Genomic DNA, 18977 nt, shown 5'->3' with positions numbered 1-18977 from the left:
AACACTGCCCTTGGGGACCTTCCATTGTGGCGGGGCTGCGGTCACACACACTGGCATTTAACAGCAGGGGGCTGGAGCCGGGGCCTCCCCTTGGCCCGTGGGAATTAACTGGGCCTGTGCGCTCCCTCCTACACACCAGGACCGGGGAGCAGACAAACTCAGAGAGACAGAGGCACTGGCTCAAGGCCACCTGGAGGTGGCTCTCAACCCTGGCCTCCTGGATCCCATCCTCTGCTCTTTCCAGCCCTGGGCCAGCAGAGCGTCCACATAATTGAGGGATAGAATTTGGGCAGGCAGAGACCGGCCATGGACTCGTTCTGGGCAGGGAGGGTCCTGCCTAAGCAGAGGAACAGGCCACCTGGCAGGTGGCAGCATGGACTGGCTGGAGCAGGGACAGACCTGGGGAAACAGCAGGGGTGGGGCTCGGGTACCAGCCGCTGCCTCACCCCCCAGCTCATACACCCCGTGCGTGCAGCCTCCTTGCCTCCCCAGTGGCTTCCCAGGACTGCTTGTAGGCTTTGGGTCACACTTTGCAACAGATTTCATGGTTACTAACCCAAGTGATATGAGGATGCAGGTGACCAGCTTTTTTAGGGAGCCAACCCCAGACAGTCATAGCAGACCAAAAAAATTCCCTAAATGTGATAATAAACAATTATGCATGTATGTCATCACTGTAACAGATATTTTACTTTTTGTCTTTTTGTCTTTTCTAGGGCCGCTCCCTTGGCATATGGAGGTTCCCGGGCTAGGTGTCCAATCGGAGCTGTAGCCACCGGCCTACGCCAGAGCCACAGCAACGCTGGATCCGAGCCACATCTGCGACCTACACCACAGCTCATGGCAACGCCAGATCCTCAACCCACTGAGCGAGGTCAGGGATCGAACCGGCAACCTCATGGTTCCTAGTCGGACTCGTTAACCACTGCGCCACGATGGGAACTCCAACATAAAGATATTTTAAACACAGGTATCTTAAATTATATATTATGTGTATATTACTTTTAATAGCTTTATGAGATAGTAATTCATATACCATACACATGACCCATTTAAAGCGTACAATTCAGTGGTTTTAAGACTATTTAGAGTTGTACAACCATCGCCACAATGCATTTTAGATCATTTTCACAGAAAATGAAAAACCGAAAAGAAACCCTGTATCCATTAGCAGTCCCTCCCCAGTCCCTCTCAAACCCCCAGGCCCCTGTCAATGGAATCATAGGCTCTGTCACCCTAGTGGCCGGCCCCTCTCCCTGAGCTAACGTCGCCAAGGCTCAGGCACGTTGCAGCCTAGGTCACGTTCCTTCTTATGGCCAAATAATATTCCCTTGTGTAGATGGAGGGCATTTTGTCTACCCATCCATCAGTCAGTGGATATTTAGGTTGTTTCCACTTTTTGGCTCCTGTGAATAATGAATAGTTCACGTCCGTGTGAATATCCGTGTACCGTTACTGTGCGGACAGGTGTCCACGTCTCTGGGGCAGGTACCTACGGTAGAGTTGCAGGGTCACACGGGAACTGCCGCACTGTGTTCCCAGCACCTGCACCGCTTGTCCTTTCCGCCAGCAGCGTATGAGGGGCTCCAGCTGCGTCCTGGCTCAGCCAATGCTGTTCATTATCTCTCTGATTCGAGCCATGCTGGTGCATGTGATGTGAAATCTCATCGTTTTCATGGTATTTCTCTAAGAACGAATGATGCTGAGTATTTTTTCATGTGCTTATTGACTATACGTCTTTGGAAAAGTGTCTATTCAGATCCTTGGCCCTTTTTTTTTTTTTTTTTTGCTTTTTAGGGCTGCACCTGTGGCACATGGAGGGTCGCAGGCTAGGGGTCTAATCGGAGCTGGAGCTGCCGGCCTACACCGCAGCCATAGCAACGTGGGATCCAAGCCACGTCTGCGACCTACACCACAGCTCATGGTAACGCCGGATCCTTAATCTACTGAGCGAGGCCAGGGATCGAACCCGCAACCTCATGGTTCCTAGTCAGATTCACTTCCGCTGCGCCACAGTGGGAATTCCCTTTTTTTTTCTTTCCCTTGGCCCATTTTTAAGTTGGGTTGTTTCTTAATTATCAAGTTTTAAGAGTCCTTTACATGTTCTGGATTCAAGCCCCTTTATCAGACCCATGACTTGCAGACACTTTCTGTGGGGTGTCTTTTTACTTTCTTGACCGTGTCCTCTGAAGCACAAGTTTTAAATTTTCATGAAGTCCCAATGCAGCTCCCTTTTTCTTCTGTCACTTGTGCTTTGGGTGTTGTAGCGAGGAAGGCCCTGCTGAGGCCAGCCACGGGGATTTAGTCCCACATTTTCTTCTAAGTGTTTTATAGTTGTAGCTCTGCCATTGAGACTTATGGTCCACTTTGAGTTAATTTTTCTATATTGGTGAAGGAAGCAGTTCAACCTCATTCATCTACACGTGGCTATCCAGCGGTCCCAGCACCGTTTGTTTATTCTGCATTATTCACGCTTCTGTTACATAAATGCTATCAAATCAAGCAACAGCTGAACTAGTTAATAGCAGCAAAGAAGGGGAGGACTAGTTAAACAAATGACATATGTGGGAAAAATATAACTCTTATAATATTTGTTTTCTGACACAGTCAATTATTTTAACCCTTTATTGGATATTTCAATGTTGTAGGCTATATTACTATGTATTTAGTCAACACATAAATCCATGATTTTTTCCCAAAGGGAGTCTAAATATGAGAGAACTGATTGAACAGATACTACCTATATTTAGGTGTTTGGTTTTGGTTTTTGTTTTTTTTAAACTTTTTTGGCCCCGCCCCATGGCATGTGGAGTTACCAGGCCAGGGATCAGATCCAAGCTGCAGTTTCGCCTATCGGCAACACAGGATCCTTAACCCACTGAGCCAGGCTGGGGATGGAACCTGTGTCCCAGCACAGCAGAGACGTCAGCAATCCCACTGTGCCACAGCAGAAACTCCTATATTTAGTTTTTGAAAAATGACAACTTTCCCCCTGTCCTGTATCCTATTACAAGAGGATGCCTTAAAAAAAAACTTTTGTTTAAAGTTTTATGTACAAAAGCTAACACTGTTTCTTTCACTGGGTAGCTGTCTTGGATAATCCACTCAAGGACGATCATTCGGTCCTACATCCTCTGTATCGATGGGGAAAGTGGTGGCACATACTGAAGCCGAACTGCTGGATCAGACCGCGACAGTTTGAGAAGACGTGGCTGCAGCGAGAGCCCTGGCTGATCTTTGTCAGAGGGGCTCCAGGAGAATTGCTGGGGCCCCACCTTGCTTTCCGGGGTGCACAAGGCAAACGACGCTTGCTTTTGCACAATTACTTCCTGTCTCCCAGACATCCTTCCTTCACGTAGCAGCAAAACTGAATAGAGTCCAACGAAAAAGTCACAGCCGTTCTGGAGAGGCAGCATCTACATTTCTATTTGACTGTAATTCCTTTTTTCCATTCGCATCTCAGGAAGACCATCACGGCAGGCTTATCAAGCCCTGGTGTCAGTCCAAGGCGGCCACCCCAAACCCCCCTCTCCACAAAAACACCTGCACAGGGACTGCTTAGGGTTTTACTTATAGGCCCGCGTTTTTGCGTGTGTGGGAACTCGATTCTGGATCTCCCCAGATGCCCATCCACTGCCAGTTTTTTTGCTTTTTTTTTTTGAAGGCTGCGCCCGTGGCATATGGAAGTTCCCAGGCTAGGGGTCGAATCGGAGCTGTAGCTGCCAGCCTACACCACAGCCACAGCAACGCCAGATCCGAGTTGCATCTGCGACCTACACCACAGGATCCGTAGCTCACTGAGTGAGGCCAGGATTGAACATGTCCTTATGGATATTAGGCGGGTTCAAAACCCACTGAACCACAACAGGAACTCCACGTCTGTCCACTTTGCATCTACAGGCTGGTTTTGGAAGATCAGCTGCTCGGCGGTCAGGCGCCTTTCCTGTAGGAGTTCATAGGATGGGCTATGCCCATCTACAGTGTCCGTTATTTATAAATGTTCCATGACCCTGGCTGTCATCATCAGTTAAAATTCTCTCTCTCAGGGAAAATGGTTTTAAAGTGCACAGGTAATTTAAACTTGTGAGATCTAAGTTGGAGTCTAAATAAGTTGACATTTTAACAAAGAAATTGAGAAAGTCCTGCCTAACTTGGCTGCCCTTCCTGATGACATTTTTTGGGTTCTCAAGGCGTCTTCTCACTTCCAAAAACTGCACCATTACTTTGGTTGCACAAGGCTTCATCACAAGCACCACCTCCCACCCCCGCCTGGCTCCCTGCTGACTCTGAACAGCTCAAGGGCGGCTCACTCATCTTTGTCTACACTCCTCCCGGCCTTTTTTTTGGTGGTGCCCACGGCATGCAGAAGTTCCCAGGCCAGGGAATGAACCCGTGCCACAGCAGTGTCAACACTGGATCCCCAACCCAGCAGGCCCCCAGGGGACTCCTCCTCATGGCCTTTTTCACGATCATCAAACCGTTCTGGAGAAGCAGCATCTACATTTTTTTTTTCTTTTTTCTTTGTCTTTGGTCTTTTTTGGGCCGCGCCCGCGGCATATGGAGGTTCCCAGGCGAGGGGTCGAATCGGAGCTGTTGTTGCTAGCCTACACCAGAGCCACGGCAATGCCAGATCCGAGCCGCATCTGCAACCTACACCACAGCCCACAGCAGTGCCAGATCCTTAACCCACGGAGCGAGGCCAGGGATCAAACCCGCGACCTCATGGTTCCTAGTCAGATTTGTTTTCTCTGCGCCACAACGGGACCTCCCAGCATCCCCATTTCTATTTTACCGTAATTCCTTTTTTCCATTGGCGTCTCATGAAGAGCATCATAGCAACGACAGCGAGCTCTGGGTGCACGTCCAAGGGATACTCCACTTCCGTAAAGTCCAACATCTCACTGAGTGCTTCTGCACGTTTTGAGCAAACTGACAGGTGACCAAAATTTTCATCACGAAAGCAGGATTATCACAGGTAAGCAAACACCCCCCTTTGCAGCCGTGTGGGGGACAAGGTGTGTGGAACACTGAGCAGGTAGGCAGATTACACACTAAATGAAATCTGCCAAATGTATCTGCCTGTCTGACAGACAGGGCAGCTAACGAGCAAGGTCTGGCTTGTATCTGGACAAGAACGACAATCTCGTCTTTATTTGTTGGCAGCAGTGCCGTGAACATCGTCTTCACAGAAATCAAGACGACGATTTGAAGCTCCAGTTTTCAAGTGCAAGGATGTAAAAGCTGCAGAGGCTGCTTCGTTGCCCCAGTTTGACGCACCACGTGACATGAAGGGGGCGGCTCCCTGACTCCGGAGATGCAACAGAGTCAGCTGGGCAGTGAAAAGGACCAAGGCGAGTGTCGCCCCCATTCCCCCTTCTGGGCCCCCACAAGACTCAGCTGCAGGCTCTGAATCAGGAGATGCAACCTTCTCAGTTCACGGAGCCATCCAGGGACCAGCACGGCGGCGGCGTTCATTCCGGGGCACGGCCCGCGACGTGTTCTCACGGCCCTTTCTCTTGTTTGGCACACTTGCCAGGACGTTCCATGTTGGTTATTCGCCTCCCTGATCCAGTTGTCTGTGTCCTCACCTTTGTCACTGAAATTCACACGGTCACCCAGCCCTTTCTGTTTTGGTGACCCTGGGGTCACGCTGGTGCTGGAGGTCTCATCCACTTCATTTTCATCATCTGAGCTCTTAGAAAACACGCTCACGATACTCACACGGTCAAAAAGGAAACCCGCACGCTCTCGACACAAAGCACACAGGCAGGCTGCCGGCAGCGTGGGGGCAGAGGTGTGGTGCGGTGCCCGAGTCAGGCCCCTCAAAGGCACAACTGGACGATCCATCCTGAGAGCCACAGCACATGGCTGCGGGCATCTGTGGTCGTGGACATGTGGGCGACCTGGCAGGAGGAGTCTATGCCATTTTCATGTGCTCAGTCCTGTCTTTGGGGATGTTTAAATGGGTCTTAAACGTTTCTGCCCAATTTCCTGCATCCATTGCCAAAAACCGAGACTTTTCTTCCCCCCTCTTTTTTTGGCTACCCTGTGGCATATCGATCAGCTCTGAGCTGCACGTGCGACCTACACCACCGCTGCAGCAACATGGAATCCTTAATCCACTGTGCCAGGCCGGGGATCGAACCTGTGTCCCAATGCTGCAGAGACACTGCAGATCCCATTGCGCCACAGTGGGAACTCGCCCAAACCAAGACTTTTTGTGTCCTGGGAAGTCATCTCCTGGGACACAGGGCTTTCAGTGCTAAAACCCAAGTGGTTGGTTACCCTGGGGCGAGGCAGGGGCTAAGGGAGGTGCTGGCTGCCCACGAGAGGGAGAGCACAGTGGGTGGGACTGCACGGGATGAGCCTGGTTCCCACACTTCTCAGTCACATGACCCCAGGAAAGGTGCCTCTCGACACCCCAAGGAGCCTCCCCCAGAGCCTCTGCTTGCAGGAAGATGAAACACATCTGGCATCCAGCACGGGGTGGCCCACCATCAGGGTTTAGCATGTGGGGGGATAATGGGAGTTGAATCAGAAACTAAGCCGGCAAAACCAAACAGATTGTCCCTCAGGCCAGAGCCAACCTGGGGGCCAGAAGCCCATCCTCTGGCTCTGTAGCCCATGCACTATTCGCCTGGTCTCCCGGCAGCCTCCTTGCCAGACCCTGAGCTCTCCAAGGGCAAGGCCAGTGGGATTCACCTGCCCCAGCACCTGGCGAGGAAGCGCTGCCTGAGGGTCAGGGCAGCCCTGTGCTCAGGGAGCTCCCAGCCGGACGAGGGGAGACTGGCCATGGCTGCCTAGTCAAGTCCCAACACGGGATGCGGGAACTCGAGAAGGAGCAGGTGAGCAAGAACCAGAGAAAGGGAATCTGAGCTCCAGCCTCATCGGAGGTGGGAACTTTGAGAGGCCAAGAAGGGAAGGAGTAGCTTCTAGATGAGGGGGTGGCAGGAGGAGAGGCAGACAGGCTGCGGGCTGTGGGCGGCAGAGGCACAGGGCAGGCAGGTCCCTGGGGGCTCCACCCGCAGCTCACCCACCAAGGAACCAGGCCAGAGAGGGTGAGGCACTAACCCAGGTGCACAGCCAGTCAGCTGGGCAGGGACTGGCCTGACCCCCTGCGGCTTGTGCTCTTCCCACCAACACCCGACTCGGGCCAGCAGGGGTCCCCACAGCGAGACCGGGTGCCCAGCTCGGACCAGCCGGGTAAGACCCACGCCACCCCCTGCAGGCCATGAAACAGGAACTGAGCTGCCCAAGAGTTAATCACTTTTCTGACGGTTTATTTTATTCATCTTTGGTAACAAATGGCTGAAATCAATTAAACTTGCTTTCCCCTCAGCTGATGAAGTTAATTATGATTTGTTATGGTATCTGATATGTAAATTATTAGAAAGCAGACTTACGTTGGATCGGCTGCCTCCAGGCGGCACCGGATTAATCATTGTGTAGATGTTGTCACTGGAATTTGTTGAATCTGCAGAACAGTGGAAACCCGCAAGTCGGGGTGATTAATTCATTTCTTAATTAAAACAAACTCGTGGCACTTGAACTCATTCTTTTGTATTTTATCACCTAAAATATCCTCTAAGTACCACCATTTTCTGGCTAATTTGTATTTAATGAAGATTCACAAAGTTTTTAATCACAGAAAATTCCGCTGTGAAAACCACTCAACCCTGAAAGGAAGGCTTTCCGGGTGCCTGGACAGCCATGTGGACATGGACATGGCAAGGCGGGGTGGCTACAGGTTCCAATCTCCACCCCACACCAAACCTGGTTGCCAGATGCGGCCCGGGACGAGGCAGGGGCAGCCAGACCTCCGCCTGTGCCTGCAGCCCGGCCCAGCAGGGTGCATCAGGTCGGGAAGGAGAAACACTGCCCGCTGCCCAGGGGCCACCCTGCCAAGCTGAGGGGGCAGGAGGGAGAGGCGGCGACGGGGCTGGAGACGCATTAACATATGGAGTGGTTTAATGTGACCCAGTCTGAATGTAGGTCATGCAGCTCATAAAAATGCAGCAGCAGAAAGAGGGAGCGGGAGCCGGGATACCGTGCTTGCCGCCACCGGCTCCTCCCCTGCAGCTGAGCAGCTTCCCTGCTACGGGGGGAGCCCAGGAGGGGGTGGGAGAGGGGGGCCCCTCTGTCTCCCCAATTAGCCAGGAGAATCTCCTGAGGAAATCAGCTAACTTGTTTCTATCAGGAGCAGGCACCATACTTCTCGGGCAGAAATCCAACTACCTCTCACTCTTTATTTTGGGGGAGAGTAAAGACGGCGCGGAGAATTCCTGCTAGTTGGTGGGATGCTATTCTTAGCTGGGAAAGAAACACAACTGAGATGCTGCCTGCCTGTGTGTGTGTGTGTGTGTGTGTGTGTGTGCACACGTGCCCTCTTCCGATTAAAGCAAAGAGGAGAAGGCATCTCGGCCACAGAGGACCAGAAGCCAGGGCTTCAGGACCCGAGAGGTGTCAGCTAGAGAATCCTCGTCCCACGATGCCAGAGCCCCAAAGCCCCTCTTCAGTTATCCAGAGAAACGACAACCAGAACAGGTTCTCTCTGACCAGGGGGATGACTGGTCTGACCAGTGGGATCTCCACGCTCTGCCCTGTTCTTTGACCGAAGATGTGACGTGACGGGCTGAGGTCACACCGGTGAGTTGGCGACACAGGGGACCTTCTGGCCCTGAAAGTCACCGATGCCGAGATGCCAGCCTGAGAAGGCACTGCTCAGGAAGAGGGGGAGGCAAGCCCTGGCTCGGCAACCCAGGCCCCTCTAGGACGCCCTACTCCCCCAGCCCTCTTACCTGCAGGACTAGGCATGATGGGTGTTCCTGGGGGGCCGCCACCACCAGGAGGTCCCTGGAGATGAGATAAAAACTGTCATCAGATCACCCACAGTGATGACACTTGTGGGGAGAGGCCACCGAGCTCCAGTGTCATCAGCGGCCAGTGCTCGCCCAGGGCCCAGGTATTTAAAGTTGGGGGTAACTGGATTCCCACTTTTTTTTTTTTTTTGTCTCTTAGGCCCGCACCAGCGGCCTATGGAGATTCCCAGGCTAGGAGTCCAATCAGAGCTGTAGCCACTGGCCTACACCACAGCCACAGCAACGCCAGATCCTTAACCCACCGAACAAGGCCAGAGGTCGAACCTGCGTCCTCATGGATGCTAGTCAGGTTCGTTAACCACTGAGCCATGATGGGAACTCCCACTTCTTTAAACCAAGAGGCAACTGTGGGCATGCGCAGGGGCTCCCAGGCATGGTGAGGGGTGAATTCAGAGGCCTGGGGAAGAAGCCGACTGGCCTACCAGTCAGTCCCCCCCAAAGGAGATCCCAACTCTGGGTCTAGTTTGGGGACTTCTAGGTCAGCAGACGGTATGAATGCCTAACATACTGACAGCGAGGTCGAGCAGTGCGGAATCCGGGCTCAGAGTGTGTTTTGAGAGGAAAGACACAGGGGCCCGAGTGGCTCTCTAGCAGAGGCACTGCCCAGCCCACACACACTTACCACGTAGGTACCGGGTGAGGAGGAGGAGTACGGAATCTAGGAACAAGAGCGGGGAGCCACGTGTCAGAGGCGCCTCCTCGGACAGGCAGCGCCCTCTGCCTTCCAAATCCTCTTGGGGACACAACCCCCCTCTTTTTTTTTTTTCCCCCAGCTGCACGTGCGGCATGTGGAAGTTCCAGAGCCAAGGATGGAACCTGAACCGCAGCAGTGACAACACTGGATCCTTAACCTGCTGCCAGATCTTTAATCTGCTGAGCTACCAGGGAACTCCAACACAACCCCACTCTTGGCGGGAGAGACATCCAGCCACCGGAGTAGTGTCCCCAGGAGGGCCAGGGAAGTGGGCAAAGTCCAGTTCCTATGCTGGACTGATCCTGAGAGCCTTGGTGGGGAGCCTTAGGGGGCCGTGGGCACGGAAGACCCTCTAGTTTGAGGACAGGAAAATGAGAGGTTCGCCCCATCCCTGGGCTTCTGCCCCAGACTGTCCATCCCGAGCCTGTTTCCAGCTCCCCCCTCTGACTGCTGGAAGCCAGCCCTGCCACTCAAGAGGGATAGGCGGGAGCCCTGGCACGTCCAGGGCCCTGAGCCCGGCTTTCAGCTCACATCTCGGCCTCTGCAGAGCAGCGGGCTGAGGCCTGCTGGCCCCCAGCGTGTTATTCCCACGCCCGCCCCCCCCTTACAGGTAGGCTTCTCCTTGGAGGCATCAGGTAGGGTCCGTGATGCCTCCAACCTGGGGACGGGAGCCACGCTGCACCCTAGAACTCTGTCCCTAGCAAACAGCACCCCCCAACCTGGGTACTCACTGAGTTAGCACTGTTAGGATTGGGCCAGGGTCTGCCAGCTCCCGGGCCCCTGAGAGGGAGAGAAAGACGGAGATGAGGAACAAGGTGCAGTGAACGCTCAGGCGGGGCGGGGCCCAGCAGGGGCAGAACACGACGGAGGCCTTCACACACTCCACTCCCAGGCTGCGGAGGAGGAACCGTGAACAGAACCTTGCAGTCCCTGAACCGAACTCTACAGACTCCCGTAAATCACCTGCAAATTTCGTGAGGACGAGTAACCCTTCCTCTGCGCGTGCATTCCCCTCGGAAGGGAGTACACAGAGTCTCACAGGGACCCACACAGGGGCTGCAGCCCTGAAACACGGCAGCAGCGGTCAACCGTCCAGGAGTGCACATCTTGACCCTGCCACTTGGAGGTGTGTGAGCCTGGGCAAGGGACTTCACCTCTCCGTGCCTCGGTTACCTCCTGGGTCAGTGGGGATCGTAATAAGCACCTCATTGAGGTATTTACACAGATGGGGCGTGCTAAGCCCTGTGGCAAGCCTGGAACCGCGCCTGGCACGGAAAAGCGCTATATGGGGGTCCATGAGGTCTCGTCACTAGTGTGCTCAAGGGCCTTAGTTGACTCAGGAGGGGACTGACGTCCAGAGAGGTGCCAGGAATTACTCTGATCTTGCATCTCCTGGCGGGGCGGGGGGGCGGGGGGCAGCGGAGAACGAGGAAAGCCAGGCTCTGAGCCGCCAGCAGGGCGGTTTTGTCTTACATGTTAATCCCGGGCATGGCGGGGCCGAGGGAGTTGGGTGGTGGTCTCATGCCGCTGCCGTAATTCTGCAACGATAACCAAGGGTCAGTCTATGAGAAGGAGAAGGGGAACCGGGGAGAGGAGGAGGGAGGAAAACAAACAAGCGAGAGGGTGAGTCTGTGAGACGGCGCCCACGAGACAGTAATACGTTCATTTTCAATAGCTGGGGGTGGGAGCCAACTGACAAGACCACGATGACAAGCCAGCACAGAGGGACAGTCACGGCTTTGAACACATCTTCAGGGGCTTCAAGATGGGTCTCTGAAAAGCATACGGACGTCCAGCAAGGCGCGCGTGATGCCAGCCGGCACCTGCCCGCAGGTCTCAGGCAGGAAGGGGGAAGAGACTCGGTAACAGGACCAGCTGGGACCCACCTCCCACTTGGAGACTCGGGGGGAGAAGAGGCTGCTGCAGGCTGGGGGCAGGGCTGGGTCTGCCTGTGGGAGGGGCAGGCACATCCTGCTGATGTCCCCGAGGCTGGCGTGTCCAGGGCCCACCCTGCCCCGGATCTGGGTTGTCCCCGAGACAAGTCTCCTGATTCAGGTGTCAGCACGGGGCGGGGGGGGGGGGGGGCGCTCGACAGGCACGGTGCTGGAGGAGCAGGAGGGAAACTGCCTCCCTGCTCAGGGGGATCACTGTTCTGCTTAAGAGGAGTCTACACCGATCTGGGAGACCTGCAGGCGTCCCAGCTCAGCGTGGTGCAACCCACCATGGCTGTGGGGTGGGTCCAGACCAGGCACTCCAGGCCTTTCGCCTGGCTCATCTCCTGCCACCGCTGCTCCCTCCCTTCTCTAAGAGCTATTTTCTTTGCAGGAATAAATGTCTTGTCTCCCTTCTCCACTTGGCAAGCTCCTACACATCCTCCAAAACCCATCTCAAATAGCACCTCCTCTGTGAAGCCTTCCCTGCCCACCCCCTGGGAATAATTACTCCAGCCTGCTCACCCCCAAAGTGCCTTGTAACTTCCTCCCTCTACAGCCCGTAGCACACAGGCTTATGATGGGGGCCACCTGGCCATCTCGCCCACGGGACTCCGAGTCCCTCTGGAAGGTGGGAACACTCTTAATGATCTTCGTATCCCTGGCCACTCCACACCTCAGCGGCACAGATGGGACGCTGAATCATCAGCGAAGGAATGAAGAAGTGAATGAATGGAAAGTAAAATGAGCCTGGTTGTAGCTCGAGCTCTGTCTTTGTTGGAGAATCTGAAAGTAACAGATTGGTGGAATTTTTTTTTTTTTTTGGTCTTTTTGCCATTTCTTGGGCCACTCCCTCGGAATATGGAGGTTCCCAGGCTAGAGGTCGAACTGGAGCCATAGTCACCAGCCTACACCACAGCCACAGCAACTCGGGATCCGAGCCATGTCTGTGACCTACCCCACAGCTCACGGCAACACCGGATCCTTAACCCGCTGAGCAAGGCCAGGGATTGAACCTGCAACCTCATGGTTCCTAGTCGGATTCGTTAACCACTGAGCCATGATGGGAACTCCAGATTGGTGGAATTTTGATGGCAAAGGAACAGCCAGCATTTTCGCTGGTTTTTACTGAGCGCATGACACAGTTTGCATCCGGTCTCTGGTTTGGACCTTCTAACAACACCACGAGGCTAGTGTTAGTCCCATTTTACCGAAGAGGAGACTGAGGGTCTGAGGGGAGGAAGATGTGCCCAAGGTCATGGTCAGCAAATGCCCTGAATCTGTGATCCTCGGCACCTGCTCGCTACGCCACATACCTGGCAGGTGTGGGGAACATGGGAGGTGACGAGAGGAGGGCAGAGATGAAGCAGGAGGCACCACAGCTAGAGTTGACCAACACAGCTGCCATCAAGCTAGTGGCAGGTGCTTCAGCCAGGGACCGCCTCGGGCCACCTCCTCTGCTTGGTCACCCTGAGAGGGGTTTAGAGGTTAGAAGAATGTTCAGACGGTGTGGACAGTGACCGCAGGAACACCAGGCTGGGTGGCAAAGAGCAAGGCCCAGAGTTGGGGGAGCACAGGGGAGAGTACCCACAGAGGGCTCCTCGGGCAGCTGGCACATGGAGGGCCCGGCATCCCCCAAGCCTGCTCAGGGCTGAGTCCCTGGGCCGGAAGGCGTGTGCCTGCACTCAAACAATGGCAGGCTCATGGCAAGGGGCATCTGGGGCCAGGCCCTCCCTACAGATGGACGCCAGGGGTGCCGAGCAGAGTCACAGATCTGAGGTCAACAGGGGGAGCTGGACCCAGCTCGTCCACTTGCTGGTGACTCTGGGCAAACCAACCAAACAACAACCATGCTTCCTCCATGCCAGGCTGGGCTTCGGGCTTTGTAACATCTACATTTGACCATCCCAACAATGGCATGACCCCCCCAACTTTTAAGATTAAGACGCTTGAGGCGCAGAAGCAGAGCGACGCCCCTCCTGCAGCTGCGCTCACACTGCAATCCCCCTGCTCTGCTGCCTTGTCCATAAGAGAGCTCCCAGCCTTTAGGACCATGTGAGGATCAGATGAAATGATGGCTCTGAGGCGCCGTCAGCCCTCAGAGGTGTGTGTGATTTGGGATGTTAGCAGAGCAAACGCCAAAGCCCTTAATGCCGCCTTAAGCAACCCAGAACCTCAGGTCTTAAAGGGCCCTTGCTAAGCCCATGTGCAGTTACCAAATCCCCTGTACAAATCTCAGCCTCGCCTCCGCTCCTCCAGAACAGGAAGCTCACCACCTCCCCAGGCAGCCTGCTCTCCCCCTGCGCGCTGCCCGGCCAATCAGAAAGGGCTTCCAGATGGAGCATGAGGTCTCCTCCAGCGGCTGCAGCTGCAGCTCGCTCCCTTCACACCCAGGAGAGCGGAAGGCAGCCTGGGGGCTGGTGGCAGAAAAGGGTGGGGGGAAGCAGGGCACGCCCCCTCAGGAGCCTCCCCAAAGCCAGCACGGCTGCCCCCTGGGAGGGAGCCGCCCCAGCAGGTCCTTCCTCCTGCAAAGGCCTAGACTTGAGGGCCATGCATATGTCCCCACTTCAGAGATGACAAGCTGGAGGCCCAGAGAAGCCCAAGACTCGCCCAGGGCCGCACAGTCTGTCAGGGTGAAAGCAGGTCTGGAAGTGAAGTTTTGGAGGTAAGTCTTCAAATCGGGGACACCAGCCTTCTGCATAGGGGATGGGGGGCTCAGAAGCGCAGCTCCACAGACTTGGCAGAAAAGGTTCCCTCTTCTCACAGTGCCTGCCTGCCCGCAGCACTGGCCTCTGCGGTGTGGCCACAGCCAGACACCCCCCTTCGCACCCCGCTTCCTCTGCCGTCAGCACTGCTTGGTGTAGCTGGAGGGCCTGCCACATCCAGGGTTGGGGTGGGGGGGGGTGTGTCTGTCTCTCTCCCCACAACCCTGCCTTGTCCCAAACTCCCTTGTCCCCAGACCCTGGGCGAAGGGGTCTCACCAATTATAAAGGATCAGGCCCCGGCCTCTGGGTCTCAGACCCCAGGCAGGGTTCACAGCGACTCGGGAAGGCACCACAGCCAGCAAGGGCTTCCCGCAACCTCCTCAGCACAGGGGCTCTTTCTCTGCTGCCCGGGGCCTGCAGAGCACATGGAGGGCAGGTCTGTCAAAGGGGACTCCAGGCTGTGGGGCACTTTCTTGGGCTTTGGGGCCTGGTCTCCATTCCCTATAATCATGTGGCAGCCTGGCCAGCCCCCCCGGGAGGCCTCCGAGGGGCCCCCTGGAAAGCGCCCTGAGCGGCCTCACGCTCTCCTCCCCCTCCCCCAGTGCTCTGGCCACGTTTCTGATGCCTCCATCTCTTCCTGGGGTCTCTGCTCAGAGGCACCGAGCTTGGACTGGCCATGGGGTGAGGCAGTTCCTCCCGGTATCACGGGACTGTCTCTAGGGCTGGTGGATTAGCCTTCACCAGAAGGTTCTCAAAAGCAGACAAGCCAGGAGGGCGATGCGATTCTAGGCTGTGCTGACCCCACGCCATTCTTTCTACAGGACCCTGCAGAGCCCTGGCAGTTTCAGCCTTCCCCTAGCAGGATTCACTTTTGGAAAGTGTCATGTGACACAGGTAGGGGCATAATTCCTTAAAGAGAGAGAATACAATCAAGTGGAAATATCAGCTCCTTTTCGGTGCCGGCCCGAGACACTGAGGACCAAGGGCAGGGTGCTGCTCATTTGCAGGCTCCTTTCTGACATTTAGGCTAAAACACAACACAACTTCAACAAGTACGATGCCACTCCATTCGGCTTTGAAACCTATCAGGTAGCCGGCCCCAAGGCCACACTGTACCTATTTTTTGCTCAGAAGGTTCTAGAGTGGCCCCACCAGGAATAGTAGGCTGAAGGTTTCTCAGCCATGTGTCTGGTCTGGGCACGGCACTGTGCATGCAGCGGTGCTTACTAAAGGCTGCCTAGAGGGGCTTGGTCACCTTTATCAAGAGCCCGGGGAAGGGCAGAGGCAGGGCTCCCTCCCTGAGCCCAGGTTCGCGGGAGAGAATGGGATCCGAGAAACACCCTGCAGCGAGCGTGAGCTCTGTGTCTCTCGGCTGTTGTTTCGGGACGTCCCACGTCGAGCCCCATGAGGTCATCACCCGGCCACCCACCCTGCACGTGAAGGACCGCAGGCCCAACCAGGCACCACGCTCTGAGCTCCTCCCTCTCCTGCCCACTGGGGGGGACCAGGGCAGCAGCCTCAGGGGACAAGGAGAAAGGGCTAGTGGAGGAGGCCTTGTCCTCTCCCCATCCTCAGCCTGAGAGGTACCCCCGACCCAGGCTCTGCGATGTTCTCTCCCTGGTGGACCCCAGACCGTGATCCACGCCACACCCCAAACTGGCCCAGGCCCAGGCGCACTCAAGGCCAGGCCCTTCTGCCCCCCCTGAGGGGCCAGTGAGGACATCCAGGGGACTCTGAAGAAGGCTGGGCTCTGGAATGTCCTACAGCCCCCTCACCAGAGGGTACAGGGGATACGGGCAAAGCACTTTAGGAAGGAAACAAAAACACTGATTAGAAAGGCTACATGCATCCCTATGCTCACTGCTGCTTTCCCGCGTTTGTTTTCGGCTGTACGTGTGGCATACGAAAGTTCTGGGGCCAGGGACTATACCCATGCCACGGCAGCAACCCGAGCCACCACAGTGACAACACGGGAACCTTAACCCACTGTGCCACCAGGGAACTTCTGCCGCTGCGTATTGCAAGAGCCGAGATACAGAAACAACCTACATGTCCATCAATAGATGAACGGATAAAGAAGATCACACACACACACACGAATATTACTCAGCCGTAAAAAAGGACGAAATCTTGCCATTTTTGACAACATTGATGGCTCTCGAGGGAATTATGCTAAGTGAAATATGGCAGATAAAGACAAACAGTCCATGATTTCACTCATATATGGAATCTAAAAAACAAGTGAACAAATGTAACAAAACCGAAAGAGTTAACAGACAGATACGGAGAACAAAGAGGTGGTTGTGGGGCGGTGTGAGGGGAAAGCAGCAGAAGAAGATGAAGAAGTAGGAACATCCAGTTGCAAAACAAATGAGTCGTGGGCATGAGAGGCCTGGCATGGGGAATACAGTCAGAGACTCTGTAACGCTTTGCATGGTGACACATGACAGTAACCAGACTTATCGTGTGATCATTTTGAAATGTCCAGAAATACCGGATCATTGTGTAACAGGAACTAACTGAGGGTTGCAGGTCAACTGTACTTCAAAAAGAGACAGACTCATAGAAGGAGATCAGATTTGTGGTCACCACGGGCGGCAGGTGGCAGGGGGAGGAGGTTGCGGGGAGGGGCTGGGTGAAGGCAGTCAAACAGCTTGAACCCCCATTTATAAATGCGAGCGATGGGACACAAAATGATAGAGACGACGAGCCCTGCTGTACGTTATGCATGGACGTTGTTAAAGAGTTTTCATCGCAAGGAGCAAAGATTTTTTTTGGTTCTAGTTCCTTAATTTTGTATCTCTAGGAGATGACGGATGTTCCCTAAACTTACTGTGGGAATCGTTTCACAACGGATCTAAATCCAATCAGGACGCTCCACAGCTGAAACGTACACAGTGCTGTGCGTCAATTACACCCCCTAAAACTGGAAAATGAAAAACAAGAGCGATGCTTTCAGAGCCCTGGAGGCTGGCGGGGGTGGGGCGGACCAGCTAGTTGCCCCCGTGTGCCAGCCACTCCCTCCCCTCTGGGTGCCAACCTCAGGGCCCAGGACAGAGCTCCACCACTGCACACTGCTCAGTGACTCCTAACCTTCCAGAACACTCTGCTCTTGGTCTGTCTGAGAACATTCACTCCCAGCTTCTGGAACCTCAATATTCCTACAGGCTTATGAACAAGCTGTTAATGGCCTTTGCCAAAAAAAAAAAAAAAAAAAAAAAAAAAAAAAGCAAAAGAAACACGGAGCCATCACCAAACCCAAGCAGCTCGAGTCCCGAACACGGGTGTGTTTTGGTTTGTTTGGGTTTTTTTGGCTTTTGAGGGCTGCATGTGTGGCACTTGGAGGTTCCCAAGTGAGCCTAGGGGTCGAATTGGAGCTGCCGTTGCTGGCCTACACCACAGCCACAGCAACGCGGGATCCGAGTCGCATCCTTGACCTCCACCAGAGCTCACGGCAATGCCAGATCCTCAACCCACTGAGCGAGGCCAAGCATCGAACCTGCATCCTCACGGATACTAGCCGGGTTCTTGGCCCACTGAGCCACAACAGGAGCTCTCTGCACCCTGGCTTTAAGCCCCGGACTGACTAAGCGGTTACCCTGTGCCAAGCATCACAGCGAGAACTTGAGCCTCCTCCTTTCGGCGCCCCTACTAGGCATTTCCTGGTCTCCTTCCCACTGCACAGATGCAGACGTGCGGTCGCCAAGAATCAGAGGGGTGGGTGGTAGAATACTCCTTCCTCTTGTATCCCCCAGGCCCCCCAGAACATTCTGAGTCCAAGGCCACTGCTGATTTCCACACCAAGATAGTGTCTCTAGCGTGCAGCTGAGGAATCTGCAAGCTTCTGCCTTGGGAGGGGGAGCGCTCGGCTCTCAGGCCCTGCCGCTGCTCCCACGGGCCCCTGCCGAGGTCAGCTCCGGCCGGCCGCCCGGCAGGAAGGGGCCACTCTGGTGGCTTTAAAAGGAGCTGGTGAAAACACAAGCTTTGGGGGATTTGAGGAAAGAAATGAGAACAAGAAAGCCAGAGCTGCAACTGGTGTGGGCTTGCTTCCTTTTAGGGCTATGGGGCCAACGAAGGACAAGGACCTCCCTAAAATCTTTCAACACCACAGATGTTGAAAGATTTGAGGACGAAAGCAGCAGGCTGGGTGTGCAGCACACACGATTCCGGACAGAGTGGGAGGCTGCGGGCGTGGGGGCAGACACTCCTTCCTAGAAGGGGAGGCGTGCGTGCGTGTGTTGGGGTCGGGAGGTGGGAGGGGGACACCGGAAACCTGTGCTTGGGCCCAGAGGAGCCAAACACCTACAAGCAGGAGTGGGAGAGACAAGCGGGCTTCCGGGCAGGGCAGAAAAGAAAGGAAGAAACACCTAGAACAGAATCCTCCTGCTCTTCCTTGGGAAGCTCCCCTCTCCTTACTCAGGCTTTGGGCTCCGGATCATCGGATTCCAGAGAATTCCCAAGGAGAGCAGAACACAGTGGACGCTCTGCCACAGCTGCTGCGGGACACAGAGCCACACTCTCACACTGAGCAGAGCAGGAGCCAACTGTGAGAAGGTCCCAGGACAGGGATGGCCGTCAGACCCCCCCGCCTGAGGGTCCTGCAGGTCCTGGGACCTGTGGGGATGGAGCTGGGTCACAAGGAGCGACCCCTGTGCTGTAACTATGAAGAGGTAGGCAGGGCGCTTAAGGTCATTTCTTCTAGAGGTTTCTAAACTGTTCTTTGCGGCAGCAGAGCCCCTTCTGGGCAACAGAAATCCTAGGCGGGACC

At 54.9% G+C, this 18977-nt stretch overlaps 1 protein-coding gene across 3 annotated transcripts in view; it reads right to left on the bottom strand.

The window, feature by feature from the left end:
• The window catches only part of SSBP3 (single stranded DNA binding protein 3), a 168841-nt gene that overhangs the window by 2343 nt on the left and 147521 nt on the right, over positions 1 to 18977 (bottom strand). For all 3 annotated transcript variants that reach the window (XM_047789005.1, XM_047789006.1, XM_047789007.1), the window contains 5 exons: positions 11047 to 11111; positions 10305 to 10353; positions 9502 to 9537; positions 8799 to 8853; positions 7404 to 7474 (listed from right to left, as the gene is read on the bottom strand). In XM_047789005.1, coding sequence (XP_047644961.1) covers positions 7404 to 7474; positions 8799 to 8853; positions 9502 to 9537; positions 10305 to 10353; positions 11047 to 11111 — 276 coding nt within the window. The remainder of the gene's footprint in view (positions 1 to 7403; positions 7475 to 8798; positions 8854 to 9501; positions 9538 to 10304; positions 10354 to 11046; positions 11112 to 18977) is intronic.

The sequence above is a fragment of the Phacochoerus africanus genome, chromosome 8 (assembly GCF_016906955.1).
Source record: "Phacochoerus africanus isolate WHEZ1 chromosome 8, ROS_Pafr_v1, whole genome shotgun sequence".
NCBI lineage: Eukaryota > Metazoa > Chordata > Mammalia > Artiodactyla > Suidae > Phacochoerus > Phacochoerus africanus.
This window is presented reverse-complemented; position numbering and strand designations above follow the sequence as displayed.